Source organism: Syngnathus typhle, linkage group LG6, assembly GCF_033458585.1.
Source record: "Syngnathus typhle isolate RoL2023-S1 ecotype Sweden linkage group LG6, RoL_Styp_1.0, whole genome shotgun sequence".
In the NCBI taxonomy this organism is placed as follows: Eukaryota; Metazoa; Chordata; class Actinopteri; order Syngnathiformes; family Syngnathidae; genus Syngnathus; species Syngnathus typhle.
Window position 1 is genome coordinate 7695146 of NC_083743.1, and position 27554 is coordinate 7722699.

At 43.2% G+C, this 27554-nt stretch overlaps 1 protein-coding gene across 2 annotated transcripts; it reads left to right on the forward strand.

Annotated features, from left to right (window-relative positions):
* Positions 1-375: 375 nt before the first annotated feature.
* Positions 376-26968, forward strand: slc8a2b (solute carrier family 8 member 2b). 2 transcript variants are annotated; one of them, XM_061281659.1, is made up of 16 exons: positions 376-518; positions 15145-15215; positions 19291-19710; positions 20136-20273; positions 20384-20611; positions 20745-21125; positions 21347-21472; positions 21543-21738; positions 21971-22101; positions 22163-22536; positions 22602-22705; positions 23044-23061; positions 23437-23561; positions 24272-24371; positions 24983-25255; positions 25340-26968. In XM_061281659.1, the coding sequence occupies exons 3-16, from the start codon at positions 19348-19350 to the stop codon at positions 25714-25716; spliced, it is 2934 nt and encodes a 977-aa protein (XP_061137643.1). In that variant the 5' UTR covers positions 376-518; positions 15145-15215; positions 19291-19347; the 3' UTR covers positions 25717-26968. The 2 variants fall into 2 exon arrangements, with proteins under 2 accessions (XP_061137643.1, XP_061137644.1); XM_061281660.1 differs by lacking the exon at positions 15145-15215 and having other exon boundaries at positions 381-518.
* Positions 26969-27554: the final 586 nt, after the last annotated feature.

The window sequence follows — 27554 nt, forward strand, 5'->3', positions numbered from 1 at the left end:
CATCTCTTCTATTTCCTTGCCTCCTGTTCTTGATGATATTCTTCCTTGTGGCCAAAGCAGCTTTCATCCCTCACCCTCTTGTATTGTTTTCCTTTCCTTGTCTCCTTTCCTCCACCTCTCTCTCAAATAAAGCTCCTTTTAACTTCATCGCTCCTTCTTTCCTCCTCGTCTCCTCGCTTTTGTTTTTCTTTCCTCTCTCCTTCTACATTTTCCTCCCCTTGCTTCCTCAGTGTTTTCCCTTCTCTTGTAAACAAAGCTCCTCCAACTTCATCCTTTTCTTCCATTCATCCCCACGAGAACACACTCACTCACAGCTTTTGCGTGTGCGTGAAATGAGAGCGGGGGGTGGGAGGGGCGGGGGGTGTCGGTCGGGCCGAGGCGGGACGTGCTGGTGATGATGATGATGCCCTTCCTCAGTGGTGATGCACATGTCGTCGGGTGCACATCCTTCTGCACCTTCTTCATCACTACCACCACCATCATCATCATCTCAATCATCATCAGTCGGAGATCACAAGGTAAGAACACCTCGGCTTTTCCACTTGTATTGCTCGTCGCTTATCTATCAGCGTGTGTTAATGTGTGGTGCGTGTGCACACGCGTGTGTATGTCGTGCGCGCTCGTGCACTCGTGACCAGTGTGAGAATGAAGCGTGTCAGCAAAACGAAGCATCCAGAAGCTCCATTGCTCCACTCATGACGACGTGCACGCGTCCCGAAAGTTGTTCCCGGGAGCGATGTCACGCACACCCTTCCCCCGGCGGCAGCGCGCGCGCACCGGCACCAGACGCCTTTTTTATTCATATAAGGAAATCGTAAAAGTTAATGAGACGCCAGCTGTTCTGCATACTGAACACGGGAGACGCGTAATAAATCAAACAGCATAAAAGGATTTGGTTCATATGGAAATAAATCAACTGCTGCACATGCAGACAAACACTTTCTATAAATCTTAGGACAGCCTGACAGCTCTGCGCATGCGCGTCACAGACATGCATGAGCCTGCAATTTGCGCTCTTGTTGACGTGAGAAAACATCGATACCATTACAATAATACAATATATTATAGATGATTTCAATGTTGGCAAATGTTCACATATGGTGGGGATGTTCTTTGACTCAACTGCAGGTCGGCGGAGGCACTAAGAATAATTGGAGTATGTTTACTATAGATGCTGGACTTTTTAGCATTTTTCGGGACTATTATGAGAACTACCTGACTCACTAAGTGCTGCTGTTTTGGTTTGCAGTTAGCAAAGGGTTTCTTGGCTTTTTCATGTCGGTTTGCGAATGGTAGTGTGCATAAAATTACATAATTACACTTGTTGACTTTTATGATAGGAAAAATGCATGTTTATTTGAGGGAGATGTTTATTTTTCTTTAATGCATAATTTATCCTTGACTAATTAGGGCAAAGCATTTGGATGTTTGAAAGTGTTGCAGCAGAACAGTAGAATTCTTATGCTCATAACTTGGCATATTTGGGGGGGGGGGGGAGGTTGCACCTGGTGAATAATTGTGCCACATCTATTTGTGATAGAATATATCATGTAAATTTTTGGCCTTTATTGGGTCACCTCTGTGCACCCCTGAAGCATCCATGCAGGGGAGCGGAAAAGAAGGAGGAAGAGGAAATCCTTGCAGCAGGGCATCCCTGCACAGTTTTTCCCTCCCCCTTCTCTTCTCTCTGCAGCTTTCCGGGGCTTCCCTTGATTTCTCCTTGTGATGTTTCATCCATGATGTCGCTCACCTCCTTTCTTTCCTTCCTTCCTCCTTCCTTCCTTTCTTACCTTCCTTGACGGGCGTCTGTAGAGCAGAAAGCGGCGTATAAATGAAATGCGCTGCTCATTTGCTGTAGTGACTGATGACTTGTCAAACGTGCTTATGCAGCTTTTTGTCCCACTTGTTCATTACGCCTCCCTCCCTCCCTTCCTCCTCTTCTCCCTCATCCGCCTTTCCTTCTTGCTCGCCCCCTCCCCTCATCGTTCCCACTTGCTGGTCTATTCCACCTTCAATCCTTCCCTCCCCCCGCCCTCCTTCTTGGATCTTGCTTCATTTTTCCTTCTGGCTGACACACATTTCACACCGTCAAAACATGTTCATGCCTCCTTTTGCACCTTCATTCCTAAATATACCTCCTCTTCCTCCTCTCTTAATGTTTGTCTTTCAATGCCTACTTCGTCCTCTTCTCTTCTTTACACCTCCTTGCCTCCTCATCCTCCCTCCTCCTCCAAACTACACCTCCTCTTTTTCCTCTGCCTTTCTATCCCCTCACCCTCACCTCCTTGCCTCCTCCTCCCATCCTTGCTTCCTCATCCTAACCACACTGCCCTGTCTCTAACTACACCTTCCTACCTCCCCCATCTCCTTTCCTCCCTCCTCCACCTCTCTCACAGCTACACCTCCTTGCATCACCTTCCTCCCTCTTCCTTGTCCTGCTCTGTAAACCTCACCTCCTTTTATCCTTCTCTTGCAGCTTCCTTCTTAACTACACCTCCTTGTCTCCTTATTCGAACTCCACCTCCTCCCCTCCAGTCCTTGTAATTACACACTCCACGTTTCCTCCGCTTCAACACTTCTATCTGTACCCACTCCTGTGAAATAAAGAAACCCCCGTACCTCGTCCCATGGCTCTCGGGGGGATTTCCGAACCGACTGTTTCCACTCGCCACCACTTACCTGCAGCCCTGTGACTCATTTACACAGTTTCACCCCTCTGAGGCTGCATGAACTACCTTCTACCTTGCCAAACTACACAAAAACACTGTCATGTTAAAGCCAAAGGCTAATCAGAGCTATCATGTTAGCACAGGTTAACAACAGCTAATTCGGCACATTGTTCGATAAAATTGTTGACATGGTCGGAGTTGTCTGCTGCATGCGATACATGCAGAGATTACCTACATTAAGTGATAAAATGTAATTACCGACTTGGTGATGAAAGGCTCCCTCTATGTGAAAATAAAATGAAAATCTTAATGGGATCTTGCTTTATTGGGGCTGGAGAGGCTTTTTGCAAGCATCATTCAGAAAGTCTCCAAGAACGGCACTAGATTTCTTGCTGGTTGCTTTTTTTCTTAAACATAAGTCAACAGAGGGGTTGGAAAGGTCGCTTAAGTAGAATCACCGAGTGACCCTTTCTTGATGACATCATCCTAAAGTTGCATGGTCTCAAAAACGAATACTTAAGAGTGGATGTTGAGTGTCTTGTAGGATGTCGACCATGTTAGCGACAATATTAGCGTCATTTGATTAAGGCACGTGAGAATTTGATTAAAAAAGATTCCATGTTTCCTTTAAGATCATCCTTTTAATTTATGCTTTAATAAATCTTTATCTTTGATCTGCTACCAGTTGAACCATCTTCTTGTAACCACATGCTGTGTGTGTTTGTGGGTTTGTGCGGTAGACAGATTAGTACCCTGGAAACCCCAGATGATCTATACGAGTGGTAATGTTTTGCCATATGGTTATGGCACACTACGAGGAGCTTACAATGTGTACAAGTAGAAGTGCCTTATGTAAGATGCCTTCAGGCTCCATCTTTGGAATGTTGTTGACATTGTGTCGATGCGTATGTGTTGTATTGTATCGTCAAGTTGTTGGAAGTTGTCGCGTCATGCGACCCTCTGGGGCTTGTTGCGCAACAATGAGCTAATTTGATTTAATCATCAGGTGATTGCACTATGAAAAATCAAAGTGGCGCTTTGGGGCACTTTTTGCTGACAGCTGAGCCTCGGTGCGGATGCGGTGAATGATTGCCAACTGTTGTGTCTTGGCAGAGGTTCAATTACACTTTGTCACAAATGACAACTTTCGTTGTGTGAAGAGAGAACAATTGATTGAAAAGCCAGCCGGAGATGTGCACTCCAATTTGATGTATTGTGTCTGTTACTCGCTGATAACGCTCGTTAGCAACATTATGCTATCAGCAACCGCCGCGGTGAAGGTGAAGGTCAACGACGAAGGCGAGGTTTGTTTGCTGGCCATGAAAGGCTCGTAAACAATAACAGCAAATCATTAGCATGCCTAAAAATATATAATTGTCCTTTGTCCCAACAGTGTACTTGCCAAAGTGCACCAGGCATACCAAGACTAGCATGCTTTACCTCCTATGTGCTCATTTGCATATTGCATCACATGTGCTGTCCCTAACATTTGGCAAAACTCACATCCAGCTGCAAGTAAAACGTCCAGTGTGACTTCACAGTATCCGATCACCAATCAGGGAAGCGTTCGACTGAGGCCCAGATGGACTTTTTACAGCCGTCGATGATACGCTTCGCTCAACTAAAACGGAGCTTCGGAAACCGTGTTCAGGATTTTGCATGGTCATCACTAAAGGGGATACAATGCACATCTCAACGCTGTGGTTATTCTCAGTCATTTAAATTACTCTAAAATCACGGACGCAGCTTTTCATACTATGTTAAGGTTGAATTCAGGGAATCTTTGGGTTTCTTATTCTAATTTAATTTTGAATGAGCATCATCATGCTGTAGTTTGCGGTTTAGTTTGGAGCCTCCCCTTGGGATAGAGCTGAACTATGACCAAAACAATAATAATAATAATGCAGCCAGTTAAATAAATTGATGATGAATGGATGCCAAGAAGTCATTGCGGTAAAGAGGATTATGTAATTCCGCCACCACCAAGAAGGTTTTTACCGAGCATATTGCGGGCTTTATTTAAAGCCAAGGATTATTGCAGCTGTTTGTGTGTAAATGTGTGCATCGTGCACTGATTGAATTCATCTCCACGTGTAACACTTCACTTACATCCCATAATGATCTGTGAGTCATTATCGCTGAAGCCTTGGAGCCATCCTGCTTCCCGTTTAGTTGGAAAATGACGAGATTTCTTTTCCCATTAAAGAAAAGAAGCTATTCATGTTTAAGAATTAGTTGCCAGGCCCATTTGGAGTTGGGCTCTGTTGCGAACTAAAATAGCATCTGAGCCCGTATTAATCAAATTACTGAACCCCTCTCGCAATTTAACGCCCACCATTTCTCAACAGGTAGTAACTGTAATTATATCAATTTACGGAAGCTATTAGAATTATCTGCCCATTTGAGTGCTGTTGTTAACCAAAACAACAGCACCAACTAAAGCAAGCAAATAGTCTATCAAGATGAATAAAAGTGAGGTTTTCTTGGAGTTAGTTTATTGCTGGGAAACTTTCTGAAGGACGGCTTCTAAGGATATGCAATAGTGTGTGCGTGCATATGTGTGGTGAGGCTCTTTTTATTGCTCGTGTCAGCTCACCACGTCCTGGTCGGCTCGCTCTCTCTTTCTCATCGAATGGACCTGTCAGCGTGTCACAACGTTGAGTTCCGGCCGCTCTTTTAAATTGCTCGTTATTCTCTCTCAGAGCATATTTGGAATGTCTTCTGTGAGGGTGACAAGAAAGACCGAAAAAAAAAAGGGTGGTGGTGTCAAGGGTGGATTCATGAGTCAATCTGCTGGCCGCTGGCTGGGGGGCGGTGAGACTCACTGGAATAAAAGGTCAATTAAGATGAGCGATTTTGCCGTCGCCCTTGGCCCATGAGATGAGAACTAGTAGGTCAAGCTCAGACAAAAAGCATGAATTAGAACCTCTCTTAGGGTGGACTCCACTGGAGCTTGGCGCTTACTTGACACTCGGGCCTGATTTACTAAAATCCCAAATAGCGGAAACTATATTGTATGTTCGCTCAAACATTTTGTACGTAGTTTGCGCATAATCTGCTAAATTGTTTTGACAACATTTTGTATCCTCCTTTGCTGTATTATTTTTGTATGAAATCACAATTTTATTTACATTATGTTGTATGTGCTCCCCTGAATCTAAACACGGTATTTTGATAAATATTACATTTGTGGAATATGAGGCAGCAAAATTTACTCTGTTTTTATCCATTTCAAGGGGTGGCCATTTGGCCACTTGCAGTCAACCGAAAATGACATCACAGATCCCAAGTGTCACAACCAATCACGGCTCAGCTTCAATAATCTGGTGAGCCCTGATTGGTTGTGACCTGAGCAACCGTGATGTCATTTTCAGTCGACAGAAAGGGGCAAAATGGCCGCCCACTGAGGTGGCTTAAAAACAGGTGGATTTTGCCTCTTTAATCCATATTCCACAATTATTAATCAGAACTCTCCGTCTCGACTACTTGGGCTGCAGAGAACATATTGTTGCAAAGAAAATCTGGGGGTTGACTTCCCTTTAACGTTCTTTCAGCGTCTGTGCAAGCATCATCCCCCGGGGGCGGCGGTCGTCCGGGTAATGAGCACGCCGCAGCTCCCTCAGACGCCCAGGGCACTCGCACACATGATGGAAGGCCCCTAACGTTCATCCCTCGCTTCCTGTCCACGTTTACGACTGGCCGGGTGCATTTGTCCAATTAGACAACATGATTATCATTTAAGCTCTGTGCTGTGTTTTACATGCAAGTCATAAAATTAGTGACTTGAGTCAATTTGTGTTCAAGTCATATGACTCGAGTCCTCCATTCTGTCAGTTGCTAGCCAATTTACAAAATGTCTACTAGATAAATTTGGAGGGGTATGACCATTCATTATTGTGTGTGGGTAAAACATTGCAGTAGAATTTGATGACTCACCATAAAACAAAACTCTGATAACTCAGATCCCTTTTTTTAAGACAGAAAATCATGAAATTTTATAGAATTGTCTATCACGAGAAAACCCATAAAATGTCTCGAGAAGATCATTTTGGTTGGAAGCAGTCATCATCGGGTCGTTTGGGACATCTCCAGGCGTCTTTTTAAGGGAAACCTGTACTGGATTTTTGTCTGACTACTACAATATAGATTAAGACAATAAATTGTGAAAACGCTTACTTTTCAATCATTGCGCGTGGGCGGAGCATGGCGACTGATTTCGATGACTCATCATTACAACACAAAACAAGCAAGTTAACTCCACAAGGTTAGAATTTGGCCAAATATCTTGTGTGTGACAGGAACTAAAAAAAAAAAAGAGTCAATGAATTAATTATTCAAACATCTACTCACTTGTTTTCCAAAGTGATTCATTAGGATTTTTATTGCCCTACATTAGTTTGGCATTTTATTGGTTGTGTTTAAAAGTAGATGAAATGCTGAATGAGCTTGGCAAACAAATGGATTGCAAACGTGTGCGCATTTATTCGGCGTGTGTGTGTGTGTTTGGTTAGTAACTCGCTCAGGGTGAATGACGCAATAAGAGAGAACATTCTGAAGAAGCATGCACCTGCTGTGAGACCACCTGGATTAAACAACATACAAAGCTACACACACACGCAAGCATGCCTTACCGTGCCACCAGGGGAAAAAAATTCAAAAGGTTTTTGTTTTATCAATACGCACCCCAAAAATTTGCCACCAAATAATTTCACTTTGCCACATCTCCATGTCTTCAGTCACATGTTCACATACAGAAGACATCTGAAAGATTTATTGAGACCTTCCTGTATCGTCCATCACTTTCTCATCAGGGCTTCACAACAGACAACATCTGTGTGGCCGTGCGCTAGTGTGTGTTGTTCCTGTCAGCCCCTGATCCCCGATGCTCATCATGTTCTTCATCCTCATGTTTTTTTTTTTCTTCTTCACCCTCTGCTGGTTTTACCTCACAGAGTGATGGACTGGTTCAGATGCTTGTAACCCCGGTGGCAGGTCTCAGAGGGGAATCTGCTTTGATTTGTACTTTGGGAAGTCATCCGTCAGCTTCAGGAAGTTGTTCCCTTGAGCTGTGCCTTCTGCTCTGTCACTCATGACTTGATTTACTTTTAGTTACTTTTTTCCATCAGGGCGCTGAATCTTTGCCGAGCATCCTTCGGGTCAGTCTTGGTGCAGTTTGTAGCCATCTTGTTTGGAGTGATGACAAATTGTGTGTGTAGATTGTTATGGTTTAAACCAATATTACGATTTTCCTCCTGCTTTCATTTATCAATGACACAATTGTTATGCAAATGAGTCATCGCTTTGTACTTTGATGGCATTTAGCATAATTGAGAGAGAAAGCATTAGTAAATCGATGATACTCGCACGCTGCTAACATGATGTCTCCCGTGTGGTCGTGGATGACTTCAGACCATCGTTAAAATAAATCTTCGTGAAAGTAGACGCTTTGGATCCAATCGGCACGTAATCGTTGACGGTAAAACAGAAGCTCCCGTGGGTGTAATTGTGAATCTTTTTTTTTTTTGTCACCTCAATAGGTGATGATGGATGGTTAACGGAATTGCTGGACGGAGTGACAAATGGATGGAGAGATGAATAAATGGATGGATTAATGGTGGATTGTTGGACGAACGGACGGTTGTACTGAAATCCAGATCAATGATAAAGAGAATGGATGATAGCAAGAGTCTATGGTGTACAGATGGACGATGGCAGGAGAACATTTGAGACCAGAGTCATGTAACTCGTAAGGGATTATCTGATTGGCTGTCGAGTCTTCATGAATCATCTACTAAAAATTGCCTGCTGCTTCCCACCCGACATGACCGTCTGTCTCTTTTATACTTCAACATTACAACTTTACAGCAACAACCATAAGAAGCTGAAGCTTTCATTTGTTTTATCCGTTTACGCGCTGCTTTTTTGCCACTATACTCCAAGCCCGCACTCGGCCATAATGGCGCCTGACAGCTCATTCTTCCTCCTATCAGTCGCTATACGAGTTGCTATAACAAGGGACCTCTGTCCACCATTGCCTGGCTCGTCCCGATGACAAGCTGCTGCATCCTTAACGCTTAAAACAGGCCTTCTGTGAACAAAAGCAATTGGTCATGTTCTTCACCGTTCATCCCTATCAAAGTCACGACTGTCCTACGGAGCTTGTTTACCTGCCGGCTCAGGTTTTTACTTTCTAGACCTGGATTTGACACCGATGCTTAATGACTTGAGTTATGATGAACACATTTTTGTCACAGGCCGCAGTTTCCTTTGAAGGGCCATTATGACGATCCACACCTTATATTATATACAGTATAGGCGACACAACAAACTGATGAATAATTAGTTTTGAAATCAGAGACTAGTAAAATCGGTTCAAACATTTTTAAAAGATGAATAGTGATAAAATTGCTAGCAAGATCTCTATTACAATTTCAGTGTTGACAGTCGATGCACAATTTGTCTTTGCGGACCACATAAAAGGAAGTGGCGGGCCGTGTTTGGGCCCCCGGGCCTTGAGTTTGACACCAATGCTCTTGTAGGTTGATCTGAAGCAGGACAATACTTTTGCTCATACACTCAACAGAGCTCACTACAGTTTAAAGCCAAACTGCAGTGTGTCTGCGGTTTGCATTTTAATTTTTACTGCCCTCTTTGGTACAGTTTGCATTGTCGCTTCTGGTCTGTGCGGTTTGTGATGTTGGTGTGAGTCACTTTTGCTCTGGTTTTTGTCTTCAGAGGATAAAAATGGATGTTCGCTTAACAGTTCATGCTTAAGCAGGCGGAAACCTTTGAATATGCTGTCGGACCAATTTTCACATGTGTGTGTGACTTTATGCACCTGCCCATGCGTGTGTATTCACATTTGTGTTCACTCTCATGTAATATAAGCTACGACAAGATAAATGAGAGTATAGCACAACACTTTCTGTTTCACTGACTGCTGAGATTCAATTTAAGTTTCATTTAAAATCATGTTGTTGCTTGGGTAATTGCACGCATGCATGAATACACAGCGAGTATTTTATGGTCAAGATGCAGCGTGCGATGGGATTCCACAGACGTCCACTACTTCTCCATTGTGAGCAAGGTTTCATCTATTGTTACGGTCTGCCTCTGCGGGCACCCGCCCACACACTCCATCTCAAGTGCCGTCATAACACACATCAGGGTCGGTGAATTTCAAATGAGCATCAATGCAGTGCAAAACGTGTTAAAGGATTTCAAGATGGAGCCAAACCAAAGCAAACGATCACACTCACACAGGCCTAATTGCGTTCCCGAAGGGAAGCTGTGTCCTGTCACATGTCAGCGTGATGAGATCAAATGATGTAATCATGTTTGGATGCTCTTAAAAGAGTTGAAATATTAATCGTAATTGGATTTCTGTATTTTGGTTTCAGGGCAGCCATGAGTTTGAGTGTAATGTGTAAGCGTGTGAATGGACAAATGTGTGCGTATATGTAAATCGACAGAAAATATATTTGACATTTTTGATATATAAGTGACTGATAAGATAGCTGTGGACAATTTATGTTTTCTTTGTGCAAGAATATGAGCAGACAAAGCAATGATAACATCTTTACACTGAGTGTGTATGTGAATGAACAGACATCTGCTTCCTGGCAATATTGTCTTGCCTCCCTGCACACATGTAAACAAACACACACCGGTCTCATCAATCACGTCCAATTGGTTGCAGTGTTTCTGTTCATTTCACAGCCCGATTGCATCTCGTACCTCTTTAGCTGCCTGGATGAAACCATGACGTCTTCCTGAGTGCAGGCATCCAGTCACGCCTGATTTTATCGGGGGCGAGCAATAAAGCATCATGCACATCAATAACAGCGGAATATTTAGAGTTTGATCAATAAGTCTCCTTCAGGGTGCTCTAACATCAGGTGTGTGGGTGAAAGTCAATTTTTTTTTATTATTATTTTTTATAGCAGTACTTTTGAAGACAGTTGAGCATAACCAGATAATGTACTAAGCAATCCAACAACCGCTTCTGTTCTAGTGGAGCAATTGGGTGCGTGCGAGATGGGCAAGCGATATAGAAGACACTTTAGCTTAATCGGGTCATTTTGTTTCAATCAAGCTGCTTATCGCAAGAGTGCAAGAGGAGCAAGTTGGGGTCTGTATAAGCGGCTCTTGTTAATATTTCCCATACATCCGGTATTATGTACACATGCGCTAGTCACCGGTTTGCATGGTGTCGTCACGGCGACAATGATTCATAAACCTTATATGTCTCTGACGTGTTTCTGCCCAGATACAGTGATGGGCAGAGTATAGGGTTGCTGCCTCCTAATTGCTTTCCCGGGAGAAGGCCAGAGGGGAATTGTCCGTGCACACACACACACACACACACATGTTCATATGCACAGCAAGACTCTATTATTCATACAAGGATTTAATTGGTGGCTAATGTCTCGCGTGTGTGTATATGCACACATGCTTGTACGCACACCCTGGGTGAGTTGAAGATGTCTGGGCCTTGTGGGCGCTTGACTAGCTCACACAGACACACACACTAATGAGGTCTTAAAAAGCAGAGATGGTATGAGATGTTCATCTTTATCACCAATTAGCTTTGTAACCTGTCTAATCACACATTTACACACATGTATATTTGCAGCAGCAGACAATTCATTAGGTACACTTGCAAATGTGAGCCCAAAAACCCTGCACTTTGGTTTGAAAAGGTCATTTTGACCATTTCTAGGAATCCTTATGCAACAAACTTGTTTATGCGACACTATTGCTTCCACGTATACTAGACGGAAAAAATTGCGAGAGATTTGCTTGTGGGCGACAAACCTTTGATGACAAGCCATAAACATCACACTAATATATATATTTGTATTTCCTCCAGAAAATTTAGACCCCTTTAGCCAATTTCATTTCACAAAATAGACATGCGTCGATCCACAAAACAAATCTCGAAAAGCCATGCCTGAAAACACACTGGCAATTCCAACGTCTCTCTGTCTTCGGTACGCTACTTGACTGCAGATGCTCTTTCCTTCCTCTTCTTTCATCCTCTTCTTTTCCACTTTGCCGTGTTTATGTTCTTTTCTTGCATCAGCATGACTCCAGTGTCTCTCTTTATACGCGCGTGTGTGTGCGTGTGCGCTTGTGTAGGAGAGACTCCTCCATCAAATCCCGCAATCAGGTTATCTAATCTCATCTAAATACGAATGACTGCAGGTTGATTGCCACACACATTCACACATGTATCAAGCACAATGATGAGGACACACACACTCACACACAGATGCACACACACATGTGTTGGTTCTGGAAACAAATGAGGGCAGAGAGAGAAACCGGGACCATTGTAATTACTGAGGTTGGCTGGAGGGAGATGAATGTCTCGACACATTTGCGTGCACACACACACACTCACTCACGCAAAACAAAGTTTACAGAGCAACCAGAGGGAGGTGAGGGTAAAAGAATGACGCTGATAAAAAAAAAAGGAGGAGAAATGCTAAATAGAAGTGGATTCCCGTCCTTTTCACTGCCGCAATCTAATTTCCTCACTTTACACTGGCAGGTATTCCAGTCCAATCTAGTTTTGATTCAGTTTGAAGCTCAATTGAGATGTTAGGATGTCCTATTTCAAGTTTTTTCCTTCTGGTTGAAAAAAAGGTGCCTCTTAAAATCTCACTTCCTTTGTAGCATTAAATTTAATTAAAATTGATGATAATATTTTATGATTAAAATCAACATTTTGGCAGATTTAAAAAAAATCAAGCATGCCCTGCAAAGGTTAGCCCATGTTCTACTCGTTCCCATTTTTAAGGGCAGATTGTGTCTCTTCTAGCAGCATGTTTCAATTTCATTTTATTTTGTGTGGAAGACAAGATCCATACATATCCGCCACCAAGATTTTTTTTTCCAGCTGCCGTGGGTGTCCCTCTCAGGCTCTCTTGCTGCGGCATCTCATTCACCCACCGCTCAGATTGGGAGCTAGAGCCGAGTAAATGCTTTGCACTCAGCCGTGTCCTCGTAAACGTACTTTGATGGGCTGGCAGATGCTCGGCTTCAACTTGTTTAAGGCTTGCTTCAACGCATGCATGTTCAAGGACAGAAACACTCCTTTATTAGAATGTTCAAGCATCCGAAAAATGTGTTTGCGTCATATTTTTTAGATAGAATGATATCAGAATAAAAAATGCAATATTGTATTTTTTTTTTTTTTTAAACGTTCAATTATCACAGTTGGTAACATTAGTTTTTAAATCTAATATCCTCCCATCTCGGTTAGCCATTAGAGCATTTACGCTCGCCAAACATATCCGACATCCTGAGTCGAGTGGGCCGAAGCACGCTTTCAATGACCTTGTCAGAAATTGTTGTTCAGTCTATCAGTTCCCACAGTCCCTATAATGAGGACGAGGAGGATGAAGAAGACGTGTCTTTCTGTAGCTGCTTCACACTCAGCCAGTTACATAAAACCGCCAGTGATGTCTTCCTTTTTAGAGCAACCCTGCTCTCATTTGCCGCTAATTGTATTCATCTCCAATCAGCTTCAAGCGCTCCTAATTACTCAATGTTTATGTCGGCGGCTGACATTTTCTCCTGCTCGTCTGCCTTTTCTTCCGCTCACTCTCTTCACTCATCAGCAGTGGCAGTGGCTAATCTAGTTTAGATTACATGGGCCAACCACTACTGATCCTCTCGCCCCATGCAGATTAGACAGCTGAAATCTGATCAGATAAAAAAAATAAAAATCTCCACTCACTACTGGAAGTAGTTGAACCAAAAGAAATGTGACAAAATGAAGACAATAAATTATTGGTAATAAAAACAATTCTTGGAGTAAGAAGGCCTCCCTAACCATGTTCGGTCTGATTAATAAATACAAATACAGCGTGTTTATTTGTTGTCATATTATAACTCCATAATTAATCATTTTCGTGATATTTAATTTTATGCGTAACCTACAGTCTGTAAAATTTCCAGCTTTCTATGGAAGTAGCCTCTTTTCCGGGGTGCATCAGCGAGCTGTACAATTTATTCAGAACCCAGTGAAGCGGGTTATTACCTTAACAGTGTGTCAAAGGGCTATGAAGTCATTGACCTGTCAATCACAATCACTTGTGTTGCTCAGAGGAAAACACCGAAGATGAATAACACGCGCAAGGTTATCTCTACAAGTGACAGTGTCTCGGGTTGCTCACCTAACATTTATTCATCTAGCTTTCTGGCGGTCATTTTGCATCCCACATCCCGTTAAGATGATGCAAACAGATTTGCATTTAAATGGAATGTGCCGCGTATATTCTGCCTAGCAACAGGTGGATGCGTCGGTTGGGTGGGGCAGAGTAGCTATCTGCCCCAAATTGGCAGAGAAGCATCATTATGAGTTTGAATTTGTTATATTACACTTGAAAAAAGGCTGTCCCATGTGTTTTTGCGTAGCAACAGGTTGAAGTGCGATTTTGTCCTTTGTTGTGTGGGGCAGAGAAGCCATTGCCCCAAATTGGCAAGAAACACAGAGTTTGATTACCTGTTCTGTGTTTTGTTAGTTAGTTTGTTAGTTAACACTTAGCAAGGAAACAATAGAGCGAATTTATTTATTTATCTTTATTTATTTACACTTTTGGGGTAAAAATTCTGTACATAATAATGTGATATTATAAGAACCTTTCTCTAATTTAAAAAAAATCGGATATAGTCAGATTAGCTTGTTTTTATTTTAGCCATGGGTGAGTAACAAGTGGCAGTTCAAATATGTCTTTTCTCTGCACCAAGATGGTCAGTAATGAGCACATTTAGCTTGCGGCAAAAATGTCTTTCCAAATGAGCTGATTATGAGATTGTTGAGCTTTGGCTTATTGCAAGGCACTCACATAATGATGAGGGCAGTGTAATGATAGCATCTATTATATCTTAGCATCTTAACAATGGGAAATTCTCAAGGGCTTCTACCCCATTGATCCACAAACCATCCAAGAAGTGGATGGCGGGTAGATGAGTCATTGTTAAGCCTCAGTGAAAGAGTCACTTGATTCCCCTTAATGAATTTGATATGCCGTCTGGGTTTAACTCTGCTAGTAAAACATTGATGGCACTACTTTCGACAATTTTTTTTTTTAGACTTATAAACAGGACTTCCGTTAAAAAGGTCATCAATCAGGGGGTATCACCTGCAATCTGGACATAATTGGGAGGTGAACTTTAAAGTCTTCCGACTGAATAATGTCACCCGATAGCGTTTGGCTCGACATTTAGCTACTCAGACCTTTATGTCACTTGATTAAGCCCGCGGGAGGAGAAAAAAAATCAACAAAGAATTGTCCTCTTCCTGATTCTTTTATTGCAAAAGTAACCCTCGTGTTTCTGATAACCACACAATTTTTGGGTGTCTCACATAGGCACCGAAACTCAATCCAAAGTCTCGAAATGGTGATTTAATTTAAAAAAGGTTTTCATTCATTCATTCATGTCTCGTTCTTCTTTTATGCAGTTGACCGACTGCTGATTGGAAAGAATTTCTATGTGGCCCCAGAGTGGAAGAGAGAGCACCAGAGAATATTGGTAAATTTTGACCCCTTTTATGTCCACTTAGACTCTTTCACACTGACAATCAAAGTCCACTTTTTGACTTTTTACCCCCTCGCTGTCTGACAGCCCGAACTTGAAGTGACAAAAGTACTCACACTCTGTTCTCGACCTGAAATGGCCATTTTTATTTTCCAATTTACACAAAGTCCTTTTTACTAAACATTTTCTTTCAAAACCAAAACTTCTCTGACCCATTTCTCTAACTGTCAATCAATTTCCAAACAAAAGGAGCATTCACAATGGTGCTGAAACATAATAACAGCCCGTGCGCGAAGCTCTGTTCCGCCATCCAGCTAGGCCGCAATTGACACTTGTGACTCAACCAGCCAGAAAGAGGTCGATGGCTTGAACAGGCTACCGCAGTGCATTGTGGGTTAAAGTAACAATAATGGCTCATTATATTCAAAGGTGGCCAAAGCCAAGTTGTGATGAATGAGCATTGTAGAGGCCATTAGTGAACAAGCATGCGCGTGAATGCGACTATTGTTGCAGTGATGTTTTTCTATGTTAAAGAAATGCTAATGGCTAAGTCAGACTACATGTAGAAACAGCAAAATGACACTAGCAAAATGAAATTTGTGATTTAGTATGCTGAACGTAATGCAAAGAATTTGCTCGGGTTCTTCGGCAAAATCTCAAGCTCTTTTATGCATTTTATTCTGAGTGTGGAGAGACGGCTTATAAGCAAATGTGCTTTTCTGCTCTGAAAATATCCAATATGTCAAAGTGCAGGGTGCTAAATCAAACATGAAACTGGAAGTCATTTAATGCTCACACTATTGATATGACAAGAATAAACACTTGGCAGCTCGAAGGATTGCTTGCTTGTTACTTGCTTTGCTGCACAAAGTCTTAAGTTAATGAAAATAGAGCAGCTCTTTCTTAGATTGCTCCTGTCAAACTGCCTGAAAAGCACTTTCCACTCTCACAAAGTGTCCTGCTCTGTCTCCATGACGACTCACACTGTGTGTGTGTACATGCATACAATGAATGAATTTTGTGTTTATTCTCCTGAGTGTTCTCACAGGAGTATGAGAAAAATAGATCTAGGCTGGATATGAGGACAGAGAATTAGACCCGGAATATAGATAAACAGATAAAGATACTTTATTGTCGTTGTACAAAGCTTTACAACAAGCCGTTTATTTTTTCAAGTGGAGCAGCAGCCCAGGAAAACTAGAAGAAAATATCACATGAAGAAAAATAAACAATATTTTAGGGTAAAAAGAAAATAATAATAATGTGTAACAAAAGGTTAATTTTTCCATTTTACTTTGCTGTTGTAATGTCTATTTATATTTCAGTTAAAATTTGCAATTTAATGTGTTTTTGTTTTGTTACGCATCGTTCCATCCATCCATCCATCCATCCATCCATCCATCCATCCATCCATCCATCCATCCATCCATCCATCCATCCATCCATCCATCAGTTATAGAACATGTGTGACAGTCACAACAATGGGCACCTATTATTGTGACGTAATGTAAAATTTATTTTATATGTGCAAGTCTTGAGGAATCTTAGCAAGTAGAGGGATACAATATTAGTAAACAACTGTTGGCATAGGAGATATAGAGAAAATTGACCTAATGTTTCCATTGGAGGCTTGAAGTTATGCCATCATAAAATGTTCAGTTAGCTTTACAGCAGCTGAAGGCGCCGGATATGAAAACAAATTATTGTCCCCAGAGAGGACAACACAGATGAAGCTCAGCTGTCGGGCATGTTTAGGTCTCACCCGCATGCACCAACTAACCCTGGAGGCCAAACAACAACTTGGCGCGTGCGTGTGTGCACCATCTGCTGTATATTGTATTGCTTTCCATCCGTCTGATGTGTCTCTTTGATATTTAATCAACAGGTTTCTAGATCATTCGGGACTTGCACATTAATTAATCAGCACGCATACCTTGGAGGATTGGTCGTCAATGGATACTGTCACAGTATCGCAGCAACTTTGCAATTTTGACATCAATACTCATGCACAATAGAAGAAAGTAGTTTTTTTTATATATATAAACTGCTTTCTTCTTTTGTCCATGACAATTGGACAAAGCAAAAGTAGTCAGAGTGTGAAATTTGTACTTCAGGGTGTGTTGGGAGCCCAATAGGCAGCTTTATTATTTACCGATTTAGAGACAATCTTCCCCTTCCCCTCGGCAGAGAGTTCCTCGGCTCCGTGTTTGTCTCTGCGTCTGTCTCTACACAAAGACGACGGCACTTCCTGCAAACTATGAGGACAATTTGACGTACATTGCTGTGTTTGTGCTTCGCTTTGGAAAAGGAAACGGCGAAATGAGGTGCAGAGACGCTCAAAGTGGATCACAAGGCCACTTTTCAATGCCCGAGAGAGATGAATGTTCTCACAACTCTCAGCTTTTAAGAGGCTTTTTTTTATGGGTTCAGTCACAAAGTTTCTCCAGAGCGCCACGCTGTAACTAAAAGTGTGCAGACTCACACTACACAACAAATGATTGGAAGCTGAATCGATAGCCGGAATGTTTTGCTGTAAACACTTGTAATCAATCAAACTTCAACATTCACAAACCGTGTTACATTAATACTGCTTCAAAGGTGTTAACAAAATACAAATAAACATTGCAACATAAACTTTGATGGCCAGGTCAGTCATGAATAAACACACATGTAAAGAAAAATCTGAGCCATACCAACACTGAAGTCAAATAATGAATATTTTTTGAGGAATAATTTTGTTTTGTAAATTCTTTGTATGTTTTGCGAACCCCGCTGAGATACCCTTGGCCTCCTCATGAACCCCCCCCCCCCCCCCCCCCCTGAGAAAAATATTCTAACCGCAAGACCAAGCAGAAAATTACCTGATGGATTAAGGCAATATGCTAAAATTGCAAGATTCGATTTTTTTTTTTTCTTTACCTCAATGAATGAATCGCAACTATGTGAAACTGATCCAAATTAGAATTGATCAGCCTTGGTGGCGGGCTCCAGCAATATATTCACAATACATTCCGTTATTTATGTTATTCCATTTTAAAGCGCTCTGTGTGTGTCCGCTCGTGAATGAATTAGCTTCGCCCTCAGCTCTGTCTCCTCCGGTTGATAAATGAAGCTTTGCTGTCTTTTTCGCTTTCTCAAAAACAACCCCCTCATCTCTCCACCATCGATCGATTTGCCCCTGAGGATCTCTGCCCCTGTCGGCATGGCAACAGTGCGTCGCTGATCCATCAACACCCTCACCGTTTTGTCATTCAAGTCATGCTTCATTTGTTTATTTTATTTATTTGAAAGACAATAGTGAATCTGTATGCCTTCCCTCTGGTTATTTGTAATGTGATGGATATTGTTATTGGACAGAGCGAGATTGAAAGAAGGCGCACAGATTAGAAGGAGCGACAACAAAATGGAGACAAATTACTGTGTAGAAATGTAAATGGAAACAATAACATTGCTTAAGAGCTTCTTTGACAATTCAGTCACGAGTTAATTTACCCACATTGGAGCTTTTCTCTTTTAACTTCAAAAGAGGCAAAAAAGTATGCCGCTTGCTTCTCAAATGAGTCATGAGCCTCTTTTATTTGGACAAATACTCTACTCACCTCTTGAAATTATTTGGATATTCATTAAAAGGATGGATGGCAATTGCACGCTCCCTTAACCTTTAATGGAGGACAATAAACTCCTTGCTTTGTGATTTAAAAGCGCTTTTCACCAAAACACATTTTATTTGTTGTTTTTTTGCACACCTACAATTCCCATCATGAAGAGACCTTGAGTCAAGATGTTATAATACTGAGGCGAGGTCATGACAGCACAAAATATTTTTATTAGGTCGCACCAAGTTTGAAGTCTGTGGCCCAACTAGGTGGAGACAAAATTTGGATGGACACTAAACGAGCGCATCTTGGCTCCTGAATTCAGATTCACTTATCTTTTATGAGCAGATGGCAGCCAGACCCAAAAGGACACAGAAAGTCCATTTTTAAAGGTGCCCTGAAATATACAAAAAAAATGAAAATATTTTAAACATAAGGCTTACAATGTTTTGTTTTTTTGTTCTCTCTTGAAGGTGAACTAGCGCTTTTGCCTGCAGCCGTCCTTCGTGTGCTCTCCAGGTAGCGCCGCCATGTCTCGCTTCTCCTCACCCGCCCCGGCCCTCCTCCTCTTCGCCCTCCTCTTCCTCTCCTCCGTGCCACCCTGCCGATCCGAGTCCCAGCGTGGGTCGGCGGTCTCGACCTCCGTGCTGCCCTCCTCCCTGCCTTCCGCCGGGCCATATGGAAATAGCAGCGTCCCAGCCAAGGGCAAGTGCGATGACGTGACGGTGTGCAAGCCGGGCATCCTGTTGCCCGTCTGGAGACCCAACCGGCCCGGCATCGGGGACCAGATCGCCCGGGCGGTGGTCTACTTTGTGTCTCTCATGTACATGTTCCTGGGGGTGTCCATCATCGCTGACCGCTTCATGGCATCCATCGAGGTCATTACATCACAGGTGGGGTCACCTTTTCAAACTTCGTCCAATAAATAGACAAATACCGCCTCACTTCTGTTTAAATCAAGCCACCTTGGGATCACAAAAATGCACTTCTTTGCAGTTCCTTGTAACACGGCGTTCAAAAATAACCTTGGGCAATGAGCCATATGCTTCTGGGATTCATTTTGAGCATGTACTTAAGTTACTAAATACGATTCACAAACATCATTTATTATTCATTATTCCTGAGTCTTTTTAGTCCGGTCGTCAGGAATCGAGGAGGAACCAAACAGGAATTTATTAGATTAATTTATTTTAAGAGTATAGGGTCAGTTAGTTAGATACCATTTTGTACTTTTTGACAATCTAAATGAAATTGAATCCTATCTAAATTGATCTATGTGCACGCTTATATTATCGTTGTGTGTGTGTTTGACCAACAGGAGAAGGAGGTGACCATCACCATGCCAAACGGGGAAACATCAGTGGCAACAGTTCGAATCTGGAACGAAACGGTGTCGAATTTGACGCTAATGGCTCTGGGCTCCAGTGCACCAGAGATCCTGCTGTCAGTCATAGAGGTACACACACAAGCGGCACACAATTTTCTTTTTTTACTTACTTGCTGAATTTTATTTAAGTACAAGAGTTGACTCAATACTTACAGATGCTATTTCCACCATCTCTGCAGGTGTGCGGTCACGAATTCAGGGCCGGCGAATTGGGACCGGGCACCATCGTGGGCAGTGCCGCCTTCAATATGTTTGTGATTATTGCCATTTGCGTGTGGGTCATCCCAGAGGGCCAAGTGCGCAAGATCAAACACTTGCGGGTCTTCTTCATTACCGCTTTCTGGAGCATCTTTGCTTACATCTGGCTCTACCTCATCCTGTCCGTCATGTCGCCCGGTGTGGTCGAGGTGAATTTATTTAATAGCGTTCAAGTTGAGGTCCATGTAATAATACACAATGTCAATCAAGAAAAGAAAAGCAGTCGCATTAATGTCATCGTGGTTTAAATGCAACTGAATTTAAATTGTTTTCCTGTATTAGGTATGGGAGGCCTTGGTGACCCTACTGTACTTCCCAGTGTGCGTCATTCTGGCCTGGATCGCCGATCGCCGTCTTCTCTTCTACAAATACATGGGCAAGCGTTACCGTGCCGACAAACGTCACGGCATCGTCGTGGAGATGGAGGGAGACCTGACGCCCAATAAGGGCGGTATGGAGATGATTGGCGACAGCAAGTTGCAGCCATGCGGAGGATCTGTAGTCCCTGCCGAGAACCACGGCGTAGATGGTTCAGCTGGCAATAATGTGGGCGCGGCTACAGCTGGGTCCTTGTCCACCGGCGTTGGAGGTACCCTGCCCAATTCCAACAGCGCTTTGGTCAATATGGAGACCAGTCGGGAGCTGGATGAGAGCCGCAAGGAGGTAGGAAGCAGAACACATGATTGTTGAGAATTTTTCTTGATGGTAGTGTAGGGAAAAGGGGCATAGCTGGGTGGGGGGGGGGGATCGTGGGGGCACTGACCCCCCTCCCTTGGAATATGCTTGAACCGCCCATGTGCCAGATCAGATAATTGATTTTTGGACATTTTCCAATTGTAATTGAGATATTCTTAGGTCCAAATGAATGTTTTGCACCCCCAAAGGTCATTCGCATCTTGAAGGAGCTGAAGCAGAAATATCCAGACAAAGAGCTGGATCAGCTGATGGAGCTAGCTAACTACTACGCCTTGCTGCACCAGCAGAAGAGCAGAGCCTTCTACCGCATACAGGTAACACTGCAGGAATATGCCCAAAGCCAATATCTTATTCGCCAATATTCACCACCTCTGTTTACTCAAGGCCACACGCATGATGATCGGAGCCGGTAACGTTCTGAAGAAACACGCTGCGGACCACGCTCGCCGCGCTGTGGTCACCGACGAGGAGGCGCCAGAAGATGACGACCTGGACGAGTGCAGCCGCATCTCTTTTCAAAGCGCTCACAGCCAGTGCATGGAGAACTGCGGCATCCTCACGTTGGCTGTTGTATGCCAAGGTAGGGAAAAGAAAACTATAGCCAGGGTTTTAATTCAAACTTAATTTGCATAACCTGTTCATCCATTTTCTATAGCACGTTAGCCAATAACAGTGGTGACTTATCTTCTTGCTCTCGCACACATTAGCCGGCCTTCTTTTACAAGTGGGGGTCAAAACATATGCAACTTTTCACAGAGAAGTCCAATATTGATTTCACCCTATGTAATGAATTTCCAATCTGATGCATTCAGGGGGCCTGGGAGAAAACACCTTCTACGTGGACTACAGGACTGAAGACGGCTCAGCCAACGCCGGCTCTGATTACGAGTACAGCGAAGGAACGCTGGTGTTCAAACCGGGAGAGACTCGTAAGGAAATCAAGGTAAGAAAAGATTAACGTTGATTTCGATATGGACAACCGCTTCAACGTATTCGATCTCCAGGTCGGCATTATCGACGACGACATCTTCGAGGAGGACGAGCACTTCTTTGTGCGGCTGCTCAACCTGCGGGTTGGCGACGCAGAGGGGATGTTCGAAAGCGACGAGGCGGGCGCCGCGCCCAAAGGCCGACTGGTGGAGCCCCTGGTGGCCACGGTGACCATTCTAGATGACGACCACGCCGGCATCTTCACCTTCAGCGAGCGTATGGTGCGCATTAGCGAGAGCGTGGGCACCATGGAGGTGACGGTGGTGCGCAACTCGGGTGCCCGCGGCACTGTCATCTTGCCATACCACACCGAGGCGGGCACCGCCAAGGCGGGGGAGGACTTTGAGGACGCGCAGGGCGAACTGGAGTTCACCAACGACCAGACAACGTGAGCTCAGCCCATTGATGCCACTTTTTTATGATTGATAATTTAATCTGGGTGTTCATTTGCAGTCAGACGCTCCAGGTGAGGATAATCGATGACGAAGAATACGAGAAGCATGAAAACTTCTTTATCGTCTTGGAGGAACCACGCTGGCTGAAAAGAGGCATTTCAGGTAACCGGCAACAACCCCCAACTGGTAATCATACATCAAACATGCTTAGCAATGTCAAGCACATACATTCGACATGCAAAGCACTTAACGGATGCATTCACCACAACCGCACAAATCCAACAAGCTAAAAGTGTACAAGACACATACGAGGCACATTCACCCAACACCCCAAGAACATACATCATACATGCTAAGTACATTATATACATTCCACACAAACAAACTATCTGCAAAGCACATTACACACTAAAACAACAATGTGTTAAGGATGAGTCAGTTTACATGTATGACTTTTGTTATCAGTAAATATTCTTCCTCCCTTTTTGTCTTCATTACAGCTCTTCTACTCAGCCAAGGTAAGATGGCTTCTGACTTATTTAGCTTTTTTGTTGTTATGCCATTTTTGTCCTCAATTGTTGGTGCAGTAGTGCTTTAACTTACAAGCAGTTTTTTTTTCTGGGTCAGAGGATAGCATTCTAAAAAAAATAAATCAGTAAATAAGCTTTTTAGCAAATATCAAACTGGCAATATGTGGCGGTTCACTGTACCACTTCATCATGATGATCATAGTCGTGCACCATGTGGAGAAAAACATGTCGACAACAGCCCGCTGGTGACGTCCTGCTGCTCGGCCTTTATTATTATAATGATGCAGGAGAACCCGCTGTTTTACTCTGACTTGATCATAATTTCATTGAACATATCTGTAACACACTCAATTCTCCCTTCAGAAGGGTCAGAGGGCCAACTGAGCGCTGAGGAGGAGGAGGCCCGAAGGATTGCCGAGATGGGAAAGCCCATCCTGGGGGAGCACAGCCGTCTGGAGGTGGTCATCGAGGAGTCCTATGAGTTCAAGGTGGAGCAAGTTTTTTATTTCAATACTTTAAAATGACAACATTACAATCTTGCTAATGCATATTTTATACTGTATTATTTCAACCCCGCATATGGCTCTGTCGATTTTTGGATGATTTACAGCAAAAGTCATGTTATATTTGTTGGATTGATTTAGTTCTCAAAATTAGTAAAAAAAAATCTATTTGCATGTATATGCCAAAAACAGCCACTCATTATGCCACAGAAATGGCTAAAAATCACATTATTTGATAATATTAATTTTTATTATTATCGACTACAAACGTAAATACCTTTAACTAGGTTTGGTTTATAACTACGAAGCGATGAAAGCAAAGTGTTCTAGTAAAAGCAGTCAGTATGTTTAATTTATTTCTCCAGACGGCCTCTTGTCTGTCAGTTTCCATTGATCGGTTGCGCCTGTGTTCGCAGAGAAAACGCTTGGGAAATCGCTGACGTAAAAACCTCCCCGCAGCCGTTATTGTGGTGGTTAATGGCTTTCTTGCCGTGTTAATGACTTATTGATGTCACCAAAAACCTTTAAGCCCCAGAGCACTTCGTCTCTGCACGAGTAGGCGTCGTTAATATTCGTCGGCGGCATTAAAAATGGAAGCTGTACGCTCGAGACGTCATCTCAGATGGGAGTCACGTTCTCAAGGCTTTGTGGTCTTCACTGCTTGTTTAAAATCCTTCTCGCTTTGTTTTTGATAGAGCACTGTGGACAAGCTCATCAAGAAGACCAACTTGGCGCTGGTCATTGGTACACACTCCTGGAGGGAACAGTTTGTGGAGGCTGTCACTGTGAGCGCAGGTATACTAAGTTCAGATAGGCCGCAACATTAATGAGAACAAACGATATAGAAAATGTGGAGATGAAATGATTTGATTTCTTTAATTAAAAAAAAGGGAGCAGATATCAAAACAATACATTTTCATTTTCACTGGTGGAGGCAGCACTTCATACACTACAGTCGGGACGTTTTCCGAAATGGACAGAGAGCAAAAGATTAATTTGATACATAGACAAGCACTCCAGAGATCCCATTATATGTATACAAGCTCTCTTGTTTGTATACAAACATCTCTCCTCCATAATAGTTCATCTTTAAAATGATCTGACCTACAATCTTTCCGCAACATCAGCTTTACAGACTACAATTACTGCTGCACCGAGAAACTTATAGCACTAAAATCAAAAGCACCATCATGGGACTTTTTAAAATTGCATCCATAGTTCATTCTTGATAGTAGTAACAATTGTGAGGAAGCAAATTTGATTTTTGCCATCTTTGGTCCCATTTCAATGTTTAAATAAGCCAGTGTAAGTATTTTCTCTTATTGCAATAAACGTGACAGAACAGTCAATGCTGCCATCTAGTGGACATCACGTAAACCTCTTTTTGCTTCTTTGCAATCGTTTAGGTGACGATGACGAGGAAGAGGGCCGCGAGGAGCGCCTGCCCTCCTGCTACGACTACGTCATGCACTTCCTGACCGTCTTCTGGAAGGTCTTGTTCGCCTGCGTTCCACCTACCGAGTACTGGAACGGCTGGGCCTGCTTTATGGTCTCCATCAGCGTCATCGGCCTGCTTACTGCCATTATCGGGGACCTGGCGTCGCACTTTGGCTGCACGGTGGGACTGCGAGACTCTGTGACCGCCGTTGTTTTTGTGGCCCTGGGAACGTCCATTCCTGGTGAGTGAAGTTGTCCTCATCTTTAAATTGTAAAAGGGATTGTCTTCCACAAGGCTTGACTCTCTCGTCTTCTTTCTCCCGCAGACACCTTTGCCAGCAAAGTGGCCGCCGTCCAGGACCAGCACGCAGACGCCTCGGTGGGCAACGTGACAGGCAGCAACGCCGTCAACGTTTTCCTCGGGATCGGCGTGGCCTGGTCGGTAGCCGCCATCTACTGGAAGAGCAAGGGCAAAGAGTTCCTAGTAAAGCCGGGCTCTCTGGCCTTCTCCGTCACGCTTTTCACTGTCTTTGCGTTCATCTGCATGGGTGTGCTACTATTCCGGCGCCGGCCCTCCATTGGAGGTGAGCTGGGAGGGTCTCGACAGTCTCGTATCCTCACTAGCCTGCTCTTTCTGGGCTTGTGGTTCCTTTACATCCTCTTTTCCTCCCTGGAGGCTTACTGCCACATACCGGGGTTCTAAACAGGAGACACATGCAGGACACATTTGGACACACTGCAGGTCTAAAGCAGGGGTTCTCAAACTTCTTGGGTCCATTTTTCCAAGGAGCTCTTTATAATCCTAATGATACTTAGAGATAATTACCAAACGTACGCCTGAATCCCCAAAAAATTCAGGAATTGTAATGACATCAAAACAAAGTCATATTTTGTTGGGATGAACAGGTGTAACGCTACATAAACAAAGTTTTCTCCAACACCGACTTTTAATATTATGGTGATACATCATATCAAGGCTTTTAATTGACCCAAAGCAACATTTTTATGTTTTTTAAGAATAATGCGACATGATAATTTATTGCAAACTATTTTGCTCCCTCTTTAGCAATAGCTTAGGGATTCAGGGACCCCAGTTTGAGAACCTCTGGTCTAGAGGGCTATTACATGCACACACACAAACACAAATACACGTGACATGTATGCTTGTATAAAGTGACAGAAAGTATCAGAGGGCAAAAACAAGTGTTTGAATGGTGAAAAGAGCTAGCGTGAATGTAGCATGGATGATAAGGAAGCTCATATGGACAAAGAAGATCCATCGGCAGAAGCGAAAAAGAGTGGAATGTTTACAATGACTTTGCTTGTTAAGAGTTTACACGGCTAATGGACGGAACAGAAGGAAGGCGCTTGTAAATAGAACCACGCTCATCCAGAGCGAGATGAAAACACCCCGCCAAGTGGACTCCACGGGAGGAATCAAAGTACTTTGCTGTTATCCTGCACGGTTGCCACAGTAACCGAATCTATCCAGAAACATGGATGAAGGGGATTTTTTTTTTTTTTTTTTTTTAGCATGTGTAGCCACATGTGGCAACATCACCTCATATGAGGAATTTCGAACTGTACTGTAAAAAGCCATACTTGCATTTGTGTGTTTACAGCCGCCTCACCTGAGAATTCTAGACAAGTGTTTTGTGAACAACTTGGGGAAACACTGATCTAGACTCAATAAGAGCAGCATAAACCCCAGTGTGATCTTTTCTCGAGCAGGTAATGCATGGGTGGTTCATTTAACATATAAAGCCAGGGGAATTTTATGTGCTGAAGACTCATTAATGGGATTTCTGTCCGCACAAAGCTTGGTGACGCCACCCATACAATGCCTTAAAAACAATGAGACCAGTTTTGATTGCTTTCTAAGATCAATCTGCACTCGGGATTTGGGATGAATAAATTTTCTGAGCTAAGATAGCATGTATGTAAGTGGTCTTAAGGCAGTGCTTCTCAATTATTTTCTGTTACGCCCCCCCCTAGCAAGAAGAAAACTATTCGCGCCCCCCCCTCCCCACCGTGACTATCCTAACTTGTCTTGTAAGTCGTAAAATGTTGCACTGTCGCAAACGTGACAGAAGTAACAATGAGAGCGCCACTGCCCCCTGCTGTAGTAAACGCGCAATTACACTTTATTCTAGTACTGCCAAAAAAAAAGCCTGTTCCCCAGGGTCACACGCGCCCCCCCAGGAATAGCACCGCGCCCCCCAAGGGGGGCGCGCCCCACTATTTGAGAAGCACTGTCTTAAGGGACTGAGTAAAAGTCCCCTAGGCAGCATCTGCTGCATTGCTATTTTCGTGTTTAAATCTAATCTCATATTAAGTGGTAGTATTAGTTTTACTATGAGTTGCTGGATTTAGGTAACACAACCCGCTGAGGCAGATATTTGTAGCGCAGTATTGCACACGAGGGTGACAACATGAATTTAGCAAAACCTGAACGCCCCCTGACTAAATTCTAACCCCCCCAGGCCCTAACTATAGCCTAACCCCAAACCAAACACAAACACTGAAGTCCCAGGCCTTGTC

Coding starts and splice junctions, on each gene's coding strand:
- slc8a2b (XM_061281659.1), top strand. CDS start 19,348: ATGTCTCGCTTCTCCTCACCCGCCCCGGCCCTCCTCCTCTTCGCCCTC. Junction 21,473..21,542: donor GAGCCTTCTACCGCATACAG/GTAACACTGCAG, acceptor TGTTTACTCAAG/GCCACACGCATGATGATCGG. Junction 21,739..21,970: donor GTTGGCTGTTGTATGCCAAG/GTAGGGAAAAGA, acceptor TGATGCATTCAG/GGGGCCTGGGAGAAAACACC.